The sequence below is a fragment of the Centroberyx affinis genome, unplaced genomic scaffold, assembly GCF_046629955.1.
Source record: "Centroberyx affinis isolate AG114_WGS23_722 - 3 ecotype Tasmania unplaced genomic scaffold, CSIRO-AGI_Caff_v1 ptg002510l_1, whole genome shotgun sequence".
Taxonomy (NCBI): Eukaryota; Metazoa; Chordata; class Actinopteri; order Beryciformes; family Berycidae; genus Centroberyx; species Centroberyx affinis.
The window spans coordinates 70,671-92,917 of NW_027280732.1; the positions used below are offsets into that span (position 1 = coordinate 70,671).

Sequence of the window (22,247 nt, forward strand, 5' to 3'; positions counted from 1 at the left end):
CTAGCTAGCTAGCTGCTAACAGTAGCCTGACCGATTTGTGTCATGAACGGCAAGCTGTCAAACGCAACCGACAGTTTCCATATCAGCAAACGGATCAAATCTGCGACACGCTACGTTGGCACCAGACGGGTTAAATAATAAATACGTAAGGAAAGCCTTACCTGCCTACATTAGCTGGTTAGCTGCTAAACCAGCTGCTGATGACGGCCTGGGTGTTGGGTGCCCTCCTCAGTCAGTGAGAGAGGCAGTGATGAGGGTGAATTGACACTTCTTTCTCAGATTACGGTGTAACATGGAAGCATTCGACATAGATTGCGGCTGAAACGGCTAGCTACTCCGTCAGCCCGGTTCACAGCATAGTAAACGATGCAAATGTGGGTCTGCCTCTACTCGTTGAACGGGTGGCTCAGTCAGTCACAAGCAACCTGTCTTCACAACATCCTCTTCATCAGCTCCTTCTGCAGGGAGTTCCGCATACTGAGAGCCGAGCTAACGGAAGCGACAAACAACCCTGATGAAAAAAAAACAAAAAACACCGTGACCGTGGTACAACGAGGAGTTAATATCGACCTTATCACACGTTTTTACATGTCCTATGGCAGCACTATAAAATTCCTGAACATGATTTATGCTTGAAGATATTATGCAACTTTGACTGTATATGTGCATTTTGCCTAGCAGTTCCTCATACCACAATAAGTATGATCATTTGGATCATCATCTTTAAATCCACATTAAACATGAAAACCATGAATGTACATTTTATGATCGCAAAACTCACTTTCGTCAATGTATGTGTCCCAAAACCGTTAAGGATGCTTAACGGCTTTTTTTTTGTCGTCATCGTCCTCTTCCTTGTCGTCATTGACCTCTAAGCGTGACATAGGCTTTTCGGCCCAAATAAGGAATTCAGGGTCCCACCCTCTTTCAGTCCTCTCAAGTGTTGTCGTCATCCTTTTTTTTTTGTCATCTATAGCAAAAATGAATGGGCTGTTTGCCATTCGTTCTGTTCTTAAAATGGGTGAAATAATGCAAGTAGAAATGATATTACATATTTTAACATGTTACTGAAACAACCATGGGGGATGTTGCGGTCTAGGCTGTATATCCTTTTGATTGCCAAGGATAATGCAGCATCTGCACCATGGTTGTTAGCAAAATATGTAGCCTATTTTTGTTATTCAGTAGCTCGTTAAAATATTTAATATCTTTGTCGTAGGCTATGTAATATCTACTTGTTTAAGAACAGAACGATTGGCAAACGGGATCCAAAAATCCCATTCATTTTTTAGGCAGAAAAAAAATGGATCCGGATATAATCTGAAAGCCACAAAATGACGACAACACGTGAGAGAACTATTTGATCAGTTGAGGCGAGCTGAAATTCACTCATGTTGTTGCCAACTCGTGTCTGAACATCACTCTGGGTGGAGAAAATTCATCACGTGGGACACTGTGCATTTCCGATTTCTGTTGCATCTGTCAGTTTCTACCCAACATATCATCCCAACACATAATGCATTTCTGAATTGCTGGAGATGTTGTCTAACCAAATAAGGATCCATGTTGTTATCATATTCACAGGAGACATGACACACCCATCTGTGTACAGTGTACTCAAAGCCAAATTTCATTCAGTATGGAAAGTAAAGTGGACCAGCAGGTTAGATGAAGTGGGACACTCTTCTATAATATACTTTAATACTACATTTCCAAGTCCTAATTGTAGGCTACCCAATAACAAGTGCACTCTTAGTTTTTAGATATTAAATAGTAGTAGGCCTATATATGAATTAATACATGAGTAAACTATGTGTTAATATGTTAATAACACACACAGTTTAGAGGGAAGATTGGTTCTGCATGCTCCCATATGTGACTTTTGTTGGGGTTTTTTTTAGATATGTCATGCAAATAGATTTCTGGAATTTGTCTTGATCTGTGCTCTTCATTATAAGCATAAAAGTTACAAGATCATAATTTGGACTAATTTATAGTTGGCTAAGTGCAACATCTATACCAGTGGTTCTCAACGTTGGATCCGGGGACCACCAGGGGTCCTTGAGGTGGTTCCAGGGGGTCCCCAGCAAACTGATGAATTGTTAAACGTCACCATTATTTCATTTACAAGAAGTTAACACAATTAGAGAATGTAGAAGAATGACTGTTTTGATCATAGTTTCTCTGTTATCTCTCTACCTACAATACAGATAGTCTTGGAATTCTGGACAAAATCATATCTAACAATAAAAATATTCTCAGATTTGGGTTTGAGACAAAATCTCATCAAATGGGGGTTCGTGGCCCTAATGTGGACTAAATTAGGGTCCTTGATATGAAAAAGGTTGAGAATCACTGATCTATATTATTATACACAATTGATTCCCATGTAGCCTATCTGATGACTTCGGCAGAACCAGTTTACATTAGCTTGCCCTGATACAGATGGACCAAAGGTTCAGCCACAACATAAAATAACAGTAGGCTACCAAGCAATGTCAGTATACTCAGCCTGAACAATGTCATTTTTATATGTAGACGTTCACCAAGGTCTTGTCTACAATGAAAAGTAGAGGCAATTTTCGGTTTAAATTAGTTTTTTGTTTTGTAATTACTGTCAAAAAGGGATGTGTGCCGTACCAAATATTAGGAATCAGAGTATGTAGACATTCACCAAGGTCTCTACAACAAAGTTGGTATTATTTGAGCCCCTGTATGCACAGCAAATAGCCAGTTATCAAACATACCATATACTGAGTGTGAACATTAAAAATATCTTAAGTTTATTGATACTGTTAGAGCTCAGCTATGACTTGTAAAATCTGACTGGAAAATGAGTGATTCTGTTTCCAAATACATCATCAGACTACAGCATAGTTTTAATTTATACATACAAAGCAGAAGATCTTAAGGCGTTACAAGTATTAAAATAGGTTTGCATTTCTATATATCAACATTGTTTTTACAGCGTCATCGTTTTGAAGACAGAGGGGAATTAAATGAGATCTGCACACCAGAGAGGCCAATTTATATACAGTACAATAAACTTCAATACCTACAGCATTAACATAACATATATTACAAACATCACAAACAAAAAAATAGACTGGAGATTCACTGATTCATGCCGTTTGCTCTGTACTTGCTTTCCATTTGGTCGGAGAATACTATGCCAATGTCACTTCAATTCCCTCTGTAATTCCCCCCCCCCCCCCCAATTCAAATTCACCCCAATATTACAGTTTACTTTGAACTGAAAGTATAACAGTTAGTGTTTGACTGGAGACACCTGAGCCTCAAGCAGAAAACCAATTGCAGAAACATTAACAATAGTGGCTGGTTCTACACAGAAACAAGTTAGAGTCACCCATTACATTGAGTGATAAAAAGTCACCTGACATTCAATAGCAAAAGGAGCCAAAACAGAAGTTTCACACCGCCAATTGAAACATCCCTCTGGTATGGTTTCGTATTGCTGCTCACTCCCTTAGCAATCTGCTTTTTTATATATTTGTACAGCTGTCAAAAACAGATTCAAATAAATTACGACAGGGGTTAGAAGGACTCAAAAACATTTCCTTAAAAAAAAACAGAAACAAAAGCATATACCCATTCAACTGAGAGAAATACCATCTATAGGAAGGAAACTAATAAACGAGAGGGAAAGTGAAGACATGATACAATCCATGGTCAGAAAATGCCAGGACAACATTGATGTCCGTCCTGACACACACCTGCTGAATGATGAACTGCTTCAGGAAATTGCTTTTGTACAATGGAAACTTAAGAGATTAATTAGGTTTACTGATTTCAAGTTTATTTATTATTTCATCCAAGCAACTCTCAAATTAGCAATGTAACATATTATAGCTAAAGATTGGAATACAACTTGAACTCTTCATTGGGTCTTCTCTAACCTTAAGAAACATCTCCTGCTGGGCGTTGTGTCTATTATGATTCTGGCCCCTCCCAAACCAAAAATTAGTGGCTATGGCTATTTTCAGCTGTGCCAATTCCTGGCTAGGCCACAACTGGTCTAGACTTGTTTGCAGTGGAAAAAACATATGACAAATGTCAAGACAATTATTGGTGTAACTAAGTGGGAATAAAGATGGACAACATCCAAGAGAGTTTGTATGCATTCAACCAATCACAATTCAGGGTGGAGCTCAAACCTATGGGGTTGATGACACACATATATAAAGGAATAGATGCTGCCTCTGTTGTTAGCTGCTATACTTCCTAAAGAACGGCCTGGTTACTTCTGTGTTCTTGCAGCCATTCGACTGCAGCTTGTGGCAGGAACAAGCTGTGTGTAGTAATGTGGTGTCAAGCTTTCATTCTCACTGGCTCCACCAGTGAGAAGTAATGCATTAACATCTGGGTCTAAGATGGTGGTGCACCAGCGAGAACCAGTGAATTATGGTCTACTGCTTGATTTTGAACAATTTGATCATTTAATCAATACAATGAAACATAAAACCGCAAATAAGATCAGATGTACTGTATATATCATAGCTGAATTTTAAGACAACAACAAATATAACCCAGGACATAAACTCACTCATTTGTGCTTTTACCAGCACTAGAGTTACATTACATTGGGTCTGGCAAATACCGCAATATTCCCCTGTTCTGTTGAGACTGGGCTTCAAAGACACAAAGACTTCAAAGGTGTTATGGGAATAAAACAAAAAATAAATAAAAAAATCTGGATTTAACCATCTGACAGATCCACAACAGGAATTTAAGACTATTCCTCACATCCATCACCAAGATCATTCTGATCAAATCAAAATTGGGCCTGCCTATTGTTGCAATTGAACAGGAGATTACATGCCTGTAGTTTAGTATAGTATATTTTTATTCATGTGGTGAAGAATTGATGCTCCCATTTTAGCTGTAATATGTAACATGCATGATTAAGTCAATAACCATCTGGAAATTGAGTTGAAAATTCAAATTGTCACAATAATGTTAAATTTCTGATTTTATCTGTAGCCCCGTGCAATACCACATGACCCAGAGGTGAAAAGCATTGATGACTGGAAGAGTTTGTTAGGGAGGGGAAAACAGTACTAAACTTCATTAAATTAAAATTCAACTAAAATAACCAGGACTGCCTTCACAGACAGATAATGAACTGACAAAGCGTAATTTCCAAAACTGAAGTAGAGTGATAGTTTGTTCAGTGATCAGATTAATAATCTAGAGCCCTCTTTACACAGCTGACCCCGCTAATAAAGTGAGTATGGAGAGGGATTAATTTGCATAATGATCAATTTCCACTGACATTCTTTGATCACCTAGTATGCAGCATTTCAATGTTGTACACTGGAGAACCCATAGGAAACTATAAATCTCATAACAACAAACATCAGTCTCATGGACATCTGTAGTTGTGATATTTTAAGATAACTTACTGCTCATCTCCAACTCATTCCTGTTGTTCTCTGCTCCCTGTTAATATACATTTTTTTGTAATTTGTCTAGCTAAACATCACAAAATTTGACTAGTTGCAGCTGCTGGTGTACAGTACCTGGACCAGACGGATACTCAGACTATGGTAGACCGTTAGACCAAGTTAGTTTTACACTGGACATTCAGCTGTACCCCCCCCCCCACTAAATATTGTTCAAATATTTTCAGAGGCGTCCTGGTGGCTCAGTGGTCTAAGGTGCACAACATGTAACCGCATCGTCCTGGATTTGAATCTGGCAAAAAATGCCCCAAAAATAATCTTGAAAAAATATTTTCAAAAAATGAAAGGTTGTGAACCGCTCTCCATCCTCTTCTGAATATGCATGTTTTATTATTTTTTTTTTTTTACATTTCTCCACACGTGGTTTAAATGCTATTCATAAAATCAAATATCAGAATGTCCAATATAAAAATAACTGCTGCTTTCTAATTAATTACATGGAAAATTACCATCTTGCACACACATAATGTTTACCATGGTGTTTGCAGAAGCAGTTGTTTTTTTCAATGTTGCTTTTCCGGGTCTGGATGGGCTTTTTTACGAAGTTGAAAGGAAGGTCACAGCAAGAGTAATGTGACCTCCTTTTTGTCATCTTTACATGGAATTTGGAGACACATCAGTACCACCTATTTCCAGGTACAAGTGCTCTGTGTAAAGAAAGCTTTAGTCACGTCACCATTTCCTGTACAATGTACAAATAACTCAGCAAATGACACGGCTCAAACTACACCACTTTATAGAACGAGGGCTCAGTCACGTCACCGTCGATTCTTGCAGACTTGTTTTCTTGTGCGTTAGTGTATGATTGTACAATCTTGTGGATATTTTTCGTGTGAGCACTCTATACATTTTTCTTGTGAAAATAAATATGCCATTTACATGAATGTTTGCGGGCATGTATAAATGACCAAAAGGGTCCCTTGTGAACTTGGAAGAATAAACTCAAGTAATTTACTAGAGAATATAGAAACCTCTAATTACCAGAGTTCTACATCACATTACTTTACCTGAGCAACTACACCATTTGATTTCAGTCCCTTCTCTACAACTAGTTGCCGTATCACGATGCACAATACCAACCAGGTGACCATTTTATCATAACACCAACAAAATGTTGCTGAACAACATCAGATAGCAGTCTGCTTATCTCCAACTCTGTATCCTATTCTATCTATTGCATGACTGCGTAAAACCATTACTTATACTCAATGTGCAGCTGTAATCTTCCATTGACTGTATTGTGACACAGCCACAGCCAAGACCTGCTCAAAGCTTTCTGATTAAAACTGTTAGAGAAAGAGTATAGAACTGCACTAGAGATTGACTTAACAACTTTCAACAGATATTCATTTGTTTTAACACTGGCTAGAGAGCCTGATGCTGGTATTAACATCGGCAGAATCAGCCCTTCTCAGCATCAACACAACAGGAAGTGCAAAGGCTGAAAGAAAACTAGGTGTCCACGCTTCAAACCCCTTGTCAACACAAATCCATTCAGCAGTCTGTGGGAGAGCGAAGGGCATCGATACTCTCCAAAACCTCCAAAAAAGAAATAGTGAAAAAAAATTCTCCAATCAGAATCAATCCCTGACCAAAAGAGCAGAAAGGAAGCCATGTTCCTGCGTGAGTTTCACTTCAATGTCGAGTCTTTTTGCGCTGCTCAGAGGATGCCATGTCTGTCTCAGGCTTTCTGAAGCCACGGAGTCTGACATCCGGTTTGCAGTCACTCGTGGACGTCCCAGATCTCAGAGAGCAGAGGGGGAAGCTTCTTGTCCTGGAGGCGCAGAGCGAAGACCTGCTCCGAGTGGACGCTGCTTAGTGTACGGAGGCTCACCAGCTTCATCAGCATCCGGGGGAACATCAGGTGGTCCTGAGGAAACCAAGGAAACAAACACACTATTTCAGAGAAATGCAATTCCCAGTTACCTGGTGAATGTATTCCAGTGATGGGCAGCAGTGCACAAACCAATTTCAACCTTGATTTCAGGACCCTTAGAGGAATACACTTTTCAGCAAGTAAAAGCAAAGAAAATGTTAAAGTTTCAGCTTGGTGTTCAGTATTTATGCAGTTCACTACTGCGCATGGTATATTCCATTTAAAACCTCCAATATGCATTTGTTTAGTATCAATAGATTTTTCTTTCAACTTAGTTCCATCTCTGTCAGATGAGCATTGTTTACTGCAGCTTTTACAAGTGAGATTCCCCCCATTATCTCATCTATTTTCACCCAAGCCATAATAAGATAAGATAAGATGACCTTTATGGATCCCTGAGGGGAAATTATGTTCTTTTGTTTGCAGTGGCCTCCAAAAAGGAACCGTTTTCTAGGATCTAAATGCTTCAAGGAAGTCTAGGACAGTCACTTTAATTAGTAATAGTAGTTGTCGTCTATGTGACACACACCAGAAAAAAAGAGGGATTTTCTGGACAGTTGATATGTAATAACACTAATAATAACTTTATTTATATATGTCATCTTCATTGTGTGCTGTACACTCAAAGTTTTGTTCACTTTTGTTCAATTTCCTCCTACTTTACAATTAGTGACTTCATATCTTCTATTCACATCTGTTCAAGCCTAACCACTGAAGGATCTCTTCATTCTTGAGTTTGGACAAACACAATTTCCAAATTCCATGGCCATCGAACTGCCAATCCCTGACCAATACTGTGGATCTGGGGATTATTTTGACAGCAAGTAAGGACTGAGGTGGGCTACACAGCTGCATCATGGTAAAAACATGTTCTGCTTGTGACCTTGGCTATCTTTCATGTACTGTATTTGCAACTGTTCAACCCCTTCACCAATCAGAACCAAATTATAGTTAACCTCAACCCTGACCCAATGTGCTTGTTGTGATGATGAGCAACCAGGTTATGCTGACACAGGTCACAACTGAAGAGGTGGTGTAAACCACAGGATACTTACATTTGGTCTCTTTATCATGATGTAAGAGCGAAGTGCATCCACATAGGGCTGCTGCAGCCTCTCCACCAGATCATGATCCTGCACATTTGGCCGATCTAGATGATGTTTACCACAACACCACACAAAACAATGAGATCTCTGATCACCTCTTTGATCACACTGTCAGATGATTTTTGGTAAAATGTGATTTCAACTGTGATGAACTGTAACATTTGCAACTGTAAACATACTAAAATCACATGAGGCTGTAACTAGCCATCAATTGACAAAAGGGCATTTTTTCCAAGAATATAAGTAATTAGCCATATCACATTAGAATTTAACATTAGTGCTGAGTGCATTATCACTTCGAGTCCCATATATTGAGGATTCTGCTTAGCTGACCTCGCTTTAGCCTATGACCTCTGACCTGCAGAGAAGATGTTAATGGCAATGAGCAGCGCATATTCTGCCTCGTCCAGGTGCAGGTCGTTCATTCCCTTCGAGAACTCGAAGATGGGGTTGATGAACTCAAACTGAAGCCCTGAGGGGGTGAGAGGTGAGAGAGACAAAGGAAACCAGAAGTCACTTTCAGGAAGGAAATGTGTTGCAATAACAATGCACTCTGGGTTTTAGGGGTCCTCAGCAGCGTGAGGTCTGAATTGTTAACAGTGAAGTAAGAACAATAGACAATTGTTTTCCTATATAAATTACAAAAACCAAACAGCACAAATCAACTGCATATAGTCCCACTCTGTCTTAAGATTTGTTGGTCAACATTCACTGATGATACCAAATAAGTATGATCTGTTTTATATGTTAAATTGAATGCCTCAATCACAAGTTTCTCTCTCAGTTCCATCAAGTGCACAGCTCTTCAAAGAGCAATACAGACAGAACCTGGCAAACCGTGCCTGTGCTTTTCCATTCCAGAGGACTACCAGACAGATGGAGTGCAGGCAGTCACCTGAAGTGATACCTAATATACATATCTTCAATAAACTTTTGACAGGAAATGAGCAAATGCACCTGCTTTGGCGAAATCCTCCTTGTTATAGCTGAAATCCTTCAGAAACGTAATGCTCTCAATGGCAGGGTTGTACCGCCGAGACGTCTCGAGCAGCATAATCTGTGGAAGCCAAACACAACTTTGTGAGTGGAATATGAATAAGGAGAGATGGTGAGACAAAGTGATGTATTGAGATCTAACAAGCTGTCAAAATCACATAGGGAGGAGGTAATATTCACAACAGTATGGCATTCACTTGTAATTGTAAATCATCAAATGAGCACTTTGTTGCACATGTTATGATGCCTTGCCTTCAGAGCAAAACAAAATTAATGCTACAATTCCAGATTCAAGAAACAATATACTGTGATAAATCATGACTAACTTCAATGGTGGAAGTCTTAAGCAGAGCGATCTGGTCCTCCCTGGTGAGCTCCAGGAAGCCAGGAAGCTGCTTGGCAAAGTCCACAATCTCCTGAACCGACATGATGGCTAGCTCAGTGAAGTGGGCGAAGCGCTGCTGACGAACCTCACGGTTCTGCAAGTCCTGACTCTGCGGCCACGGCTGTTGGAAGCACAAATACACACAAATACACACACACACACACACACACACACACACACACACAAATGATTGAATCAGTAAGCATAGACTACAATTTCCTTCTGATTTGTATCCAAAGCAGCAAAGCAGCAGACCCAGCATCCTTTAATGAACACATCAGTAACCTGGATGACAGAGAACCTCATATTTTGTCATAGAGCTGTCAGATTTCAACACTTCCACTCCTGACAGAATACCTGCCTCCCCCACTGATACGCCCAATAGATGCAGCCTGTCGTACATTCTTACAGCGCAGCCTGGAGCCAATTTTCTCCGCCACTCAAAGGTAATGCAACGTGTGTCAAGCTTGTAGTTAACTGCCAATCAGAAGTAATTAACATGAGAGTCAATCCCAGCTAAACTGGCTGAAACCAAGATGCCAGAACAGCAGCAAAAAACAGTGAAATGTGGTATGCTGTCCATGAGACTAACTTATTATAATATTATTGTAGTAGGCCTAAAGGGAATTCCCGTAACAGGGCCTGGGCTGCTAGATGTTGAATTTTTGTATTCCAGTTGCCAAGTAAATAGTGAAGTAAATTTGTGATTGAAGCCTGCATAAAAGGTCACTATATGGCTACTGTTAGAAAAGAACAACAAACTGGGCAACAGTCTATGATCTGAACCATCCACTCACTGTTACTTTTGGTCGGTCAATGAAGGACCTCTTGTTGCATTGCTTCTGCATGGCCACCAGCTTCTCAATCATCTCCTGCTGTTCGGGGGCCAGTGAGGCCACTTCCTGCGGTGGGGTGGGCGTGACCACTGTGGACGTGCGGGCCGTTTCCTCCTCCTGCTGCTTCTTCATCTTCTTTAGTCTGATCTGCTCCTCAGAGAGAACGCCTGTGGGTCAACGGAAGCCAACACAATCAACAGACTGCTGCATGCATTAGGTTAACTAACCGCCATTTCACATTTGATAGATATTAAGTGTAGACCTCAACTAAAGCACAATCCAAAGTTTAGAGAATTTTCCAGTATGTCAAAACCATGAAAAACAATGGCTGCTAATATTTTTCACCGTCCGGTCAGACAAAACTGCAGCAAAACCCACACACCAACATACAGTGGAATCTAAACCTTCTCTACCTCTCAGTCTTTTGGCAAACACTCACACTGCTCCAGCATGCCCGCCTCCCGGCACTTGCGCAGGCGGCATTGCTGGCACTTGCGGCGCATGTACATGTCCATTTCACAGCGGCCGTTGTTCTTGCAGGAGTACTGGGCACTTTTAATGACACTGCGTCGAAAGAAGCCCTTGCAGCCCTCGCAGCTTAGCACATTGTAGTGGAAGCCGGAGGCTTTGTCACCACACACACTGCACACCTCATTACCCAGCATCTTGGGAGCCGGACCCTTCTTCCTCTTCACCGGCTGGCCATCTAGTGCCACATATAAAAAGGTACATCAAGCATAAGAAAGTATTAAGACTATGGACATGGCTGCAATTATATATAAAACATCAAAAAGTATTAAGCCTATGAATATAGCTACCTTCACAACTAAAGGGACCTCAACAAAACAGTAAATTTAAGACCTGACAAATATAATTATTTAAATACATTTACTATATTGTTAACAGAGAAAACAACATTTTACAAGTAAGAATAAAGTATTTTGACTGATTGATTTAAGATGGAGACCAAAAAATAAATAAATAAATAAATTCACAATTGTGGCATTACAAAAAAAAGACAAGTTGTGTCAAGACAACAGTGGGCAAGCCAGATATTAACAGGAAAAATACCGGTGAGCCTACACATTGGAACTTGCCACACCGGTCTAATTACACACACAGACATACTTGAGGTGACACACAGACACAGACACACACACTATACTAGATTCCAGTAGTTTTGTGACTGGTATTTGTGGATTTTACTTTTAACTTCAGCCAGGTAGTGACTGTAAAGGAAAATTTAGAGGCACAAAAGTAAGAACACACTGAATAGTTAAAATGGGTTTTATTAACAAAAAAAAAAAGATGAATGACAATTTTCCTCGATTGCGTCAACATTTGTTTTTGAGTGTTTGTGAGCATCTCTGACCTCAACATCTTTGACTTCCGCACTGTTTTCAGTTAAACTCTGTATGACTCATCACAGATATATTTCTTCACTATACCATTGCATCTTGACTCAAAATAAAAGGTTACTGGCTCCATGGAAGCTTTCCAAACTCAAATTAATCTGCACCTGCTCTCTCACTTTATTTTTCTCTCCTTCTCTGTCTCTATTAAAAGTACTATTGGTGCTGTACTTTCTTGCTGAATAAGGAAATTGTAGTTTTTTCAATGATGTTTTTTTTTCAACAATGATCAACAATAGTGACCACAGCAGCCGAATTTATTATGGAAACTACCTATTGGTTTTTAACAGAGATACAGGAGTGGGGACTCTTCCAATTCGAGATCGGATTCCTTGTTGGATTGGATTGGATCCTGATTGGATTTTTTGCTTATTCCCTGCATTCCCTTGCTGCTTTACATCAACTGTAGATTGTTCTCATTCACCATGATGGATTACCTTTACCGACCGAATTAAAAGTCTCTGGAGTTGTTTTCTGTGCCGTTTGTAATTGAATGGAAGTGAATGAGGCCGTATGGCAAAACTGATTTTAAAATATCTTTTAATTGTGGTGCATGCATGTAAAAAAGGAATTAACATTTGTAGAGAAAATATGTACTATGTATGTATTGATTAGTATGTGCTCATCATGTGCTTCCATGTGAGGGTTTATGACTGTCATACATAGAAAAGATACTATTGTTCCTTAGACCCACTGATACAACAAATATGACAGTGTGAGGATCATAAGGGTGATCAAAGGGATCAGGGAAAAAATGAGCAAAAACCTCAAATCACACTGGAATTGTCCTTAAAAATCATTATGTGCCCTGAACTCTAGTTTGAATTTCAGTTTGGTTTCAGTTAGCTGTAAAAAGGCGAGGGCCAAATATTTAATTTAGCTTAATTTTAAAATGTTTTAATATGTGGATGGTCACAACCGAGCTGAATGCCTGAAGTACTACAAACATTTAAATTTAATATCTCTTGATTTCATGTCAGTTCTAGAGAGAAATATTACAGTTGTGTACTGCAATGGTTTAAAATAACTCAATCACTCACTCTCCGTCTCTCTCTCTCTCACACACACACACACACACCTGTGTTGGCAGGCATGTCGCCTGCAGCAGGATCCAGCTTAATGTCATTCGGCTCTACAGGCAGAGGGCTGCTCATCTCAGTGAGCGACGGGCCGTTATGGGGGGGGGCGGGGAAGTCATCCAGCGACAGCAGGCCATCGTGCTTCACTTCAGTGCTTCCACTGCTCTCCTCAACCATGCAGTCCAGCTGCAGCTCCGAGGCCCCGTCAAACACGTTACTCTCATCTGGGAGACGAGAGGCAGACCCATCACATTCAAAACAGACTTTGTTTTCACATGTCGCTCTCTAATCGTGATCTTAACTGTGACAGGTGTGCAAAATTAACATCACCTGCCAACTGCTGGTAAACAAAAAGAAAATTACCTGCCAGGAATAATTTTTACCGGCCAAAATAATTAATATATATTTTTGATGGACATATGTTACCCTGCCTGTTTTCAATGATATTTTGTGTTTAGAATAATTGAAGACTTGCTCACGCCCTTATATAATGGATCATGTTTGTAATTCATCATGAAGTTAAATTGCATTCAAATTACAAGAGAGCATTTTGAAGTTTGACAAAAGGCAAAGACAAAAGACTGTATATAACAGAGGCATTCAAATGTTTTAGTCTCAAAAAGTTACCAGTCAGTGTGGTGGATGACCCTTTATTGCCATGAACAAATTTTACTGGCATTTGGTACTTTAGGACACCAACTATGTAATTACAAGTATGCATCGAGCAAATTCCTTATGAACGCAACTTAGTGAGCTTGAAGAATCGACAAATATGATTAAATTCATGTGAAAGAACCTTTTCTTACTGATCCAACTGACTATAAAAGGATATTTTCAAATATACACAAGCCTTCGGTTATTTTACTAATATTACAGAAACATATCAAAGGCTGAGCATGACGTTCTTCTCCATGTGAAGCCACAGAGCTCTACATCTACAATCAGATTTCAAGAAAACGGTGGATCCCTATTCCTAGTACATGCAAAAAGAAAATAAGGCATTTCAGCACAGAACAACACAGATGTATGAAGACAACTTGACCTCACAAAGACATGCTGGTAAAGAAGTCACTCTTACCATGACCAACATCTGGGATATCAGTCGCAGACAGCGTGGACATCTTCTGCACAGCAGCTTGTCATTACGAAATCAACCTGCACCTGTGCAGAAAAAATATAAAAATCAATCAGACTCAAATATGCCAAACAATTTACTACTAATTCGTTATTGATCCCTGAAGGAAAATTGTCTGAATGCAGCTCCTCTGGTTGGAGGACGGTTTCTCCAACCACTACACCACTCTGCCAGACAGTATGACTCCTTAAGACCAAAAAGTCATGGGCTTGGTCTTGAATCTAATCTGTCTTGGTGGTATCTCGGTCTGGGACAAGAGTCACAAATATCACAAAAGTTCTGGCTATTTTCCTCTGTAGAAGTAGACTTCTGTTAGATTTAAGATCATATATAGTCATAACTTCCTGTGTTAAAGCTGTGTTTTGTATTACTTACACAGAAGTATACTGTATCTGCTGTTAGATTAGTGTTCATTCAGTAGTTTAAAAAATAATGAGTGCTTTGTAGTATGATAAATAAGCTAAATCTCTTCTGACGCTGTGGATGTATTGTGCGACTTGTATGTAGGCTGCGTATACATTCCAAATAGGGAAATAAACATATGTGATTGTAGTATGTCATTGATGTAGCAATTTTTTTAAGACTTAAAGACATTTCTTGATCTCAGAAAAGTTCTTAAGTAGGGCAGGTCTTGGTTTTGTCTTTGTCTCAACCTCGTGTGGATCTTGACTACAACACTGTTCCACAAAAAGACTTTGACAGGAAAACCAACTGGCTAAAAAAGCAGAAACGAAATTGGTCATGTGTCACATATGGACGCATTTCAGGAAACTGATTCAATGGGTACCCATGCATGATTCTGGGTTATTCTTAGCCAGCCTGCAAGAAGGAAAACTATCTTGAAATTAACAAACATATAAAGCTTTCTATAAATGTGTTCAAAAAAATAGTACATTGTGAACTTGAGGCACAACCAAAGAATTTCAGAATATGGGTGTAATGCGCATAACTGAATTTACACTATTCATACATACTATCTCAAACTAGTGCCATGCAAAGAAAAGTGATGGATAGAGTTACAACTCAATGTAATAGGCTGCCATGTTTAATTTAAGCATCCAGAAAAGTATACTTTAAAAAACAATTTAAAGGATAATTCTTGTTTATGAGGATACTACGATAATGGTGGAATTATCAGATGTTAAAAGTGTGATTTTTTAATTTCTAATCATTTTATTTTTGGTATTACTGATTATATTACAATATCATATTTGGTATTATTGTCATTATTTGCAATCTTTTGTTATTGTGGCTATATTTTACTCACTGTTCTGTGGGATTGGTGAGGGTAAGAAAAGGCGTACTTATGGGTATAACATATGTTTTGTCTTTGTTGAACTTCTATTAAATGACAGATAATTAAACAGTAATTTCGCCGCATAAAAAGATGCTCAACATAACACACGTCTGATTAAATTTAGCTTACATTAGAAAAGTTGCTCCCATTTAATTCCACACACTGAGGTGAGTAATGACAGGCTACTGATGAGTATCGAGAGGCAAGTAATCATTGTAGCCAAGCCCGAGTAAAACTGAGCCACTGATACAGAACAGTAGCAATGACAACGCTTCATTCAGTTGATCTATAAGAACCGTTTCCAAAAATGTGACAAAGGCATCTGAGACTTTCTTTTAAAAAAAAAGAGTCAACTTTTAGTATTTGTATTGTTTTTCGAGACAAAAAGGAAGACAGAGTAGGAAAGACACAAGAGATTTGCTCCTAAACCCGAGGCAAACTTGTGGCTCAACAGGTGAGGAACTTAACCGCTTAACTCTCTGGAAACACATCTGCTAGTTTCTAATGTGTAACTAAAAGAAATTCATAACTCATCTAAAACTATCTAATAAGTCTAAAAGTTTGAGAGTTGTCAACTCGATTCCAGTTATTTTTCCTTTGTTTATACTGTTACCATAGTGTGACACATTTTAGCATTTTACTTGAACCCCCATTTTATGACAGATTTATGATGCCTTCTTTATAACAGCTGTATGGCACAAAGATGAAATACTGATTCCCTCCTTATGTCCGCTTTCACTATGTGTTCACTGAAACTGGAACTGAGCTATCCCTTGCACAGTTCCTGAATTTTTTTGTTTGCATGCTCTGTTCTGCACTCTTAGGCGGGACACATAGTTAAGATTAATGTATGTGAAGTGAACATGAAGACAGTGGGTAGGAAAACCCAGACAGAGTAATGTACTATTTGCCAGCGGTTTCCTTTCTTGAGGGAGTTGAAGTGCTGCCAATTGATAGTCTGAGTTTAGCAGCTAGCGGATGATGAGTTGATCAAAGATTGAATCATCATGTTGATCCTCTAAATGATTCCTGCTTTCTCTCAAATATGGCATATTGCTTCACCCTAGTTGTCTGGTTCCCCATCTTTGTTTGTGTCAAAACCAAATTTGCCTCAAAATAGGCAATTTTGTTCAGGACCAAATCCATGGCCAGTGTTCATATACCTTGATAATGACAGGGCCGAAGGCAGTAAGAAGGCTACACCTATGGCCATTACGTGATATAATCAATCAGGACAAAAACGTTTCAGCAAACAACTGCTGTTGACTTTATTTTTTGTTTGTATCGTCTGTATTTTTTAAGCATCAGAAGTTGGCCTTATTCAAGCGAAGACCTATGTTTGAATGCAGTCAAACTATTCAACCCATTTGGGCTAAGCCTCTCACCTGTTCCACTTATCTCCACAGATGGTAGAAAGAGAATGAAAGAATAATTCAAATTACATGATTGTGTTCAGCTCCCGGTTATGGTCGGAAAATAAAGGGAAACAAGGGGAACACACAATGAAACAGAATAAACGAAACAGCTTTTGCAGTGGTAATGGCAGTAATTTTCCGTAATTTTTCCCAAACAACACTGGTAAGATCCCAAATACAGTGGTATACCAGTAAAGCGGTTATTGTTGCAGCCCCAGGCAAGGATAAAAGGTTTCACACAGAAGGGAACGGTGAAGGCCAGACTAGTGTTGGTAGAAGATGCTCAGGTGGCTTTTGGCTTTATTTATATTAAGAGTTATGACTGTGTTCACTTAAGTTAGCTCTGTCTTTGCTAATACAGCGCTAAAATAAAAATGAAAGTATGAAGAAAGGTCTCACTGTGAAACACTACGATAGCTTTAACCAAGCTGAAGCAAGCCCATCGAAGCAACAAGACCACAGCAGCAATGTTACCAGCTGACTGTAAAAAAACTGACAATAAAATAAGAGTTATCCATTAAATTATCAATTTCTTTCACAGACAATTTAAGTATCAAAGTTTCCCACTGACGCATAACACATTTTTGGTGCTGAATAGTATTGGTGTGATTCAGTTGGCACAAAAAAAAGCACAACATTTTGATTCAGAGGCCCATTTAGCTGAAATCAACCTGTTAGCACTGTGACAGCCCTAGTGCGGGGTTGACCTTACCTCTGAAGTTGATGTCTTCTTTATCGCCTATCCATCTTGCCCATGTGAGTCCACAACCTCAGTTCGTCAATATCCTTATGCTGACAGAGGACTTGCTTGGCTGACGAGCCTTGAGGATGCCCAGTCAAGGAAGTACAAGATCCCTCTGAATTATTGGGTGGAAGTTGAACGCCTCAATATGTTGAAGGGAGCGAGAAGGGGAGAGGAGCAATCCCTTTCTACAATGCCCTGCGGGAGACAAGAGGAGAAACAGAGAGCGAGAGAGAGAGAGAGAGTGGGAGGGAGGGTGAAAATGGGAACACAAGAGGTTACTATTGGTCGTTTGCATGGCTCTGAAATCCCCACAGGGCCGCGGTGCTCCAGCCTTTTCCTGTTTGAGTATCTAAGCAGCCCATTTTACGCAAACACCCACACACCGCACATACACCTAGGGATAACCCCATCTTCCCTCCAATTCTTTCCATGAAAACATTTCCAATGCTATATTCTACTGACTGAGTTTCCAATCTGTGCAGGCTATGTCGCTATTCCAACAAATTAAGCTGGAAGCCTTACAAACAAAACAAGATCTACAATAAATCAGATAGGGTATAAAAAGATAATACTTTTTTTTTGTGAATTAAGTTTAGATATTTTGTGTATACATCATCAGTGACTTAACTTAATGAGACTCTTGAATGTCTCGGATAATAACTACACTCATGTATCAGAAAGAAGAGAGCACAGCTGTTTCACTTCTATGACTAACTGTCCAATGAAGGGGAAAGTCCAGGTTCAAAACAGGCCTCATATTCACAAATTGAGAAACCGCAAATCAATATCATTTCAAGCTCAGAAAGTCAACCATGGTTCCTGTTGGGTGGTTTATAACCAGTGTGGAGAACCACAGGCCTAAGCTTGTTTGATTTCTGATAATTTTGAAGTAGTAAGAACAAGCGGTAAACTCAACTCTACAGATAAGAAGTCTGTAATTCCAGGTGTCAATAAGAGTTTACTAGGTGAATTCACAGTCTCTGGGTTTAAAACTTTTCTGCTCTGTCTGTGACCCGAAGTAACCCCGCCTCTCTCTCTCTCCAAGTCCAATGTTCTGTACAGCTTATCAGTCAGTTACCTTTGTCCGCATGGGTGTTTCATAGACTGTTGGAAATTAATTGAAAGCGCCAACAAATCGATAAAGAACTGAGTGAACTCAAGAGCTTCATTAAGAGTTATAATCAACATTATGAAAGAAGCATGTGAGAAAAAATAACCTTTTTTAAGCCCAAGTTATCATTCACACAAAAGGCACAGAGACATTTGTTAGATATGTAATCTATTGGCACAGTATATGAAAAAAAAGCTGCAATACGCATAGTGGGGCTGAGACATGTAGCTATGCTGGGATATTTTTGTCATTATAACCGGATATGGCTAAACTAAAACTGGGTAACACAACTCACATATCAATATTAGACCTTCATGCCAAAGTAACAAAACACAATTAGGCTAGTTGTTTGATTTTTCAAATGAAGAAAAAAAGACTAGTGAAATCTCAATTTGCTCCATCCTAGGCAAATTCAACTACCTTTGTGATATACCGTTGTGGATATAGGCTGCACTATTATTTAGCTGCACTGTGCTGTAAATATTACCAAAAACTGAAAAAATATGTCAGTGTAACAATAACTATCACTATCAGCAGCGATGTTAGTGGGTTTTAGAATGATTGTGTGCAGGCTATGGTGTGTGTGTCCAGAAATGTCTCCCACTCAGTAAACAACAACAAAAAAAAAATAGAATGCAAATACAGTCAGTCAGCATGGCTGGGTGGGAAATGCCTCTTTCCTAAAATCTCAGACTATCAGCGGATGCAACTCTCCTGGTCAAGCAGAACAGTATCCCATACTCAGCATCGACATGGTGTGAAACCAAGAGTCAGTGCTTTCTAGAGTCAGTGGCTCCTAAATGGACCAAAGTTCCCACAAACCCACTGATGGAAGAAGAAGTAAGAGTCAATTCCTCAACTACAAACTTGTTTAGGTCCACAGATATCAAGGAGGTGACGACAGAAAACGATAGTCAGGCAAATTTAACAACAGATAAAACCAAGATAGACATGTCACAGGATGACATCCTTTACCAAGCAAATTAGCGACAGCGGTTAGCTAGCTAGTTATCCACTGGCAAAATCAGGGAAACAAGTTGTGTCGTTGTTTCGCAATCGTGTTATGTAAACACTTCAAAGCAAGTTTAACAGCATGTCACCTGTGATAGCATATGTGACACGTTTCGTGTTGACACTGACGTTACCTGTTTGTGGTAAAATTCGTTATTTTGACGACAGACTAGCTGTTGACGTTAGCCAAGTTAGTTAACTACTGTCAGTTAGCCAGGTAGAAATGTAGCTACAGGTTTAGCTTGTAAACATTAAGGTTAAATACTATTTTCACAAACCGTTAAGTAGCTTTCAAACATTAACACCATAAAATTCTACCTCGATGTAATGTTAGGGTAAGATAGGCTACATAGGCAATCCAAAGAAGGCCAATAACGTTATCGTTAGCTGTTTTTTAGCAGCAACGTTAGCCTGACACCCCCGCACTCGACAGGAACTCCCTTTTGACAAGTTCAAATTAGCTAGCTAACTTCACATTACAGGTGACACAAACACGTTGAGAAATCACAAAAGGCAAAAATGTGTTGACTTGCCGGATAGTTCACAAGTTTGTAACGTGAGTTTGCAACTGCTTGGTAGTCAACGATGCCCCGTCTGTTCGTGGCTGTTGATAGCGGCAGACAACTAAAGCTAGCATGTTAGCTTGCTAGCCAACGTAAGTATCATGTGACTCGGCAGCCAGTCGCAGCAGGAAAGGGATTTTCATCAGGCAGCAAGCCAGCGGCGCTTTACTATGGACAGAGATGAAGAGGAGAAGCGAGAGATAAATCTCACAGTTTCTTCCGTCTTCCTTCAAAAAAGCCAAATAATAATAGTAAACCAGCCAACACTAGTCATTAATTTTCTATGTTTAGAAATAAGATGAGAAAGATCAAATGAAACTTGAATGATCCCCGTGTTGAAATTAGGTCGTTGTAGCAGCAAATAGTAATAGGATACAGCAAAGGCAATAAATAAGCATATCACAACCACTAGATCGTGTTAATTTGAAATGGATAAATGAAAAGTATGAGCAAACATACTGACACAAAGAAAAAAATGAAGGAAATGTGTACAGTAGGCTAGGGCTGGGCAATATATCGATATTATATCGATATTGTGATATGAGACTAGATATCGTCTTAGATGTCGGATATCGTAATATCGTGATATGGCATAAGTGTTGTCTTTTCCGGGTTTTAAAGGCTGTATTACAGTAAAGTGATGTCATTTTCTGAACTTACCAGACTGTTCTAGCTGTTGTATTGTTTGCCTTTACCCAATTAGTCATTATATCCACATTACTGATGATTATTTATCAAAAATATCATTGTGTAAATATTTTGTGAAAGCACCAATAGTCATCCCTACAATATTGTTGCAATATCGATATTGAGGTATTTGGTCAAAAATATTGTGATATTTGATTTTGTCCATATTGCCCAGCCCTACAATAGGCCTAAGAAAAAATACAGTTGGAAAGAAAGGACACCAGGAAGGGTTCAAAAGAAAAAAAAGGGTTCAACGTATTTAAATCTATCTTATGTGTAATATGATGGCACAGTTATGGTAGCAGAAGTCAAACTTTGTTCTCAGCTCTTAAAACTGTAAACTTTTGTTTGCTGATACAATTCCTTTTCTAAACTGATGATCCGACTGTTTCAAGCCAGGCCAGCGGGGTCAGTCCTCCCATTGGCTTGTTGTCTGCAAGGCTGATGGAGAGGTTGGAAATATTGGGTGTGAATATGTGGACTAGGTGGGTGTGGTGTTGTGGGATATAATGTCAGAGTAGTATAGATGTAATGCAAATGAGTGTAGTTCTGATAAGTTAGCGAGGATCTGGTTTCATATGATATCCTGATAAACGTCTCATACCTCGACACCTGTTATGTGTCTTTGCCGTAAATTGGAGTTTGCTGTCTGCACATTTGTGATGATGTTTCTCCCTAGTATTTAAATGATCTCTGGTTTGGCTTCCATGGAAAGGCAAATGATTCATACAGTGATTCATCTCTCTTTCCTATATGAAAGAGAGACAGCTGTTGCCTTCAGGTGACCATTTATGAGCTCACACTTCTGAGTTAATAGGATTTGTTGTGCATGCATGCAAGTGCTTTTGCTTGGAAATGATGACAAAATGGACCATGTAACAAAAGTCTTTTTTGTTGGCTGTTGTTCTATTTTAGAAATCAAGTGTCACAGAGAAACTTTGTGTTGCAGCAACCAAACGAATAGGAACAAATGCACATCAGGCGTGTAATTAATGCTTTAATTAATTTAAATCAGTCAAGAATTGTTGCCGTCACTTGTTGACATAGCTCTCCACCCTTTGAACATGACAGGTATCACAAAAAATACACACTTTCCCAGTATGATTCAGC

The 22,247-nt window shown here is 39.2% G+C and overlaps 2 protein-coding genes across 3 annotated transcripts in view; both read right to left on the reverse strand.

Annotated features, from left to right (window-relative positions):
* The window catches only part of madd (MAP-kinase activating death domain), a 53,054-nt gene extending 52,607 nt beyond the window's left edge, over window positions 1-447 (reverse strand). For both annotated transcript variants that reach the window (XM_071534266.1, XM_071534265.1), the window contains exon 1: window positions 162-447. The gene's annotated coding sequence lies outside the window, so the exon portion shown is untranslated. The remainder of the gene's footprint in view (window positions 1-161) is intronic.
* A 2,383-nt stretch (window positions 448-2,830) lies between these two features.
* On the reverse strand, window positions 2,831-20,554 carry nr1h3 (nuclear receptor subfamily 1, group H, member 3). The gene is made up of 11 exons (XM_071534273.1): window positions 20,421-20,554; window positions 17,733-17,960; window positions 14,252-14,334; window positions 13,173-13,397; window positions 11,122-11,388; window positions 10,644-10,849; window positions 9,788-9,967; window positions 9,423-9,522; window positions 8,824-8,937; window positions 8,415-8,509; window positions 2,831-7,353 (listed from the first exon to the last, which is right to left on the reverse strand). The coding sequence occupies exons 3-11, from the start codon at window positions 14,292-14,294 to the stop codon at window positions 7,207-7,209; spliced, it is 1,377 nt and encodes a 458-aa protein (XP_071390374.1). The 5' UTR covers window positions 14,295-14,334; window positions 17,733-17,960; window positions 20,421-20,554; the 3' UTR covers window positions 2,831-7,206.
* Between the last annotated feature and the right edge of the window lie 1,693 nt (window positions 20,555-22,247).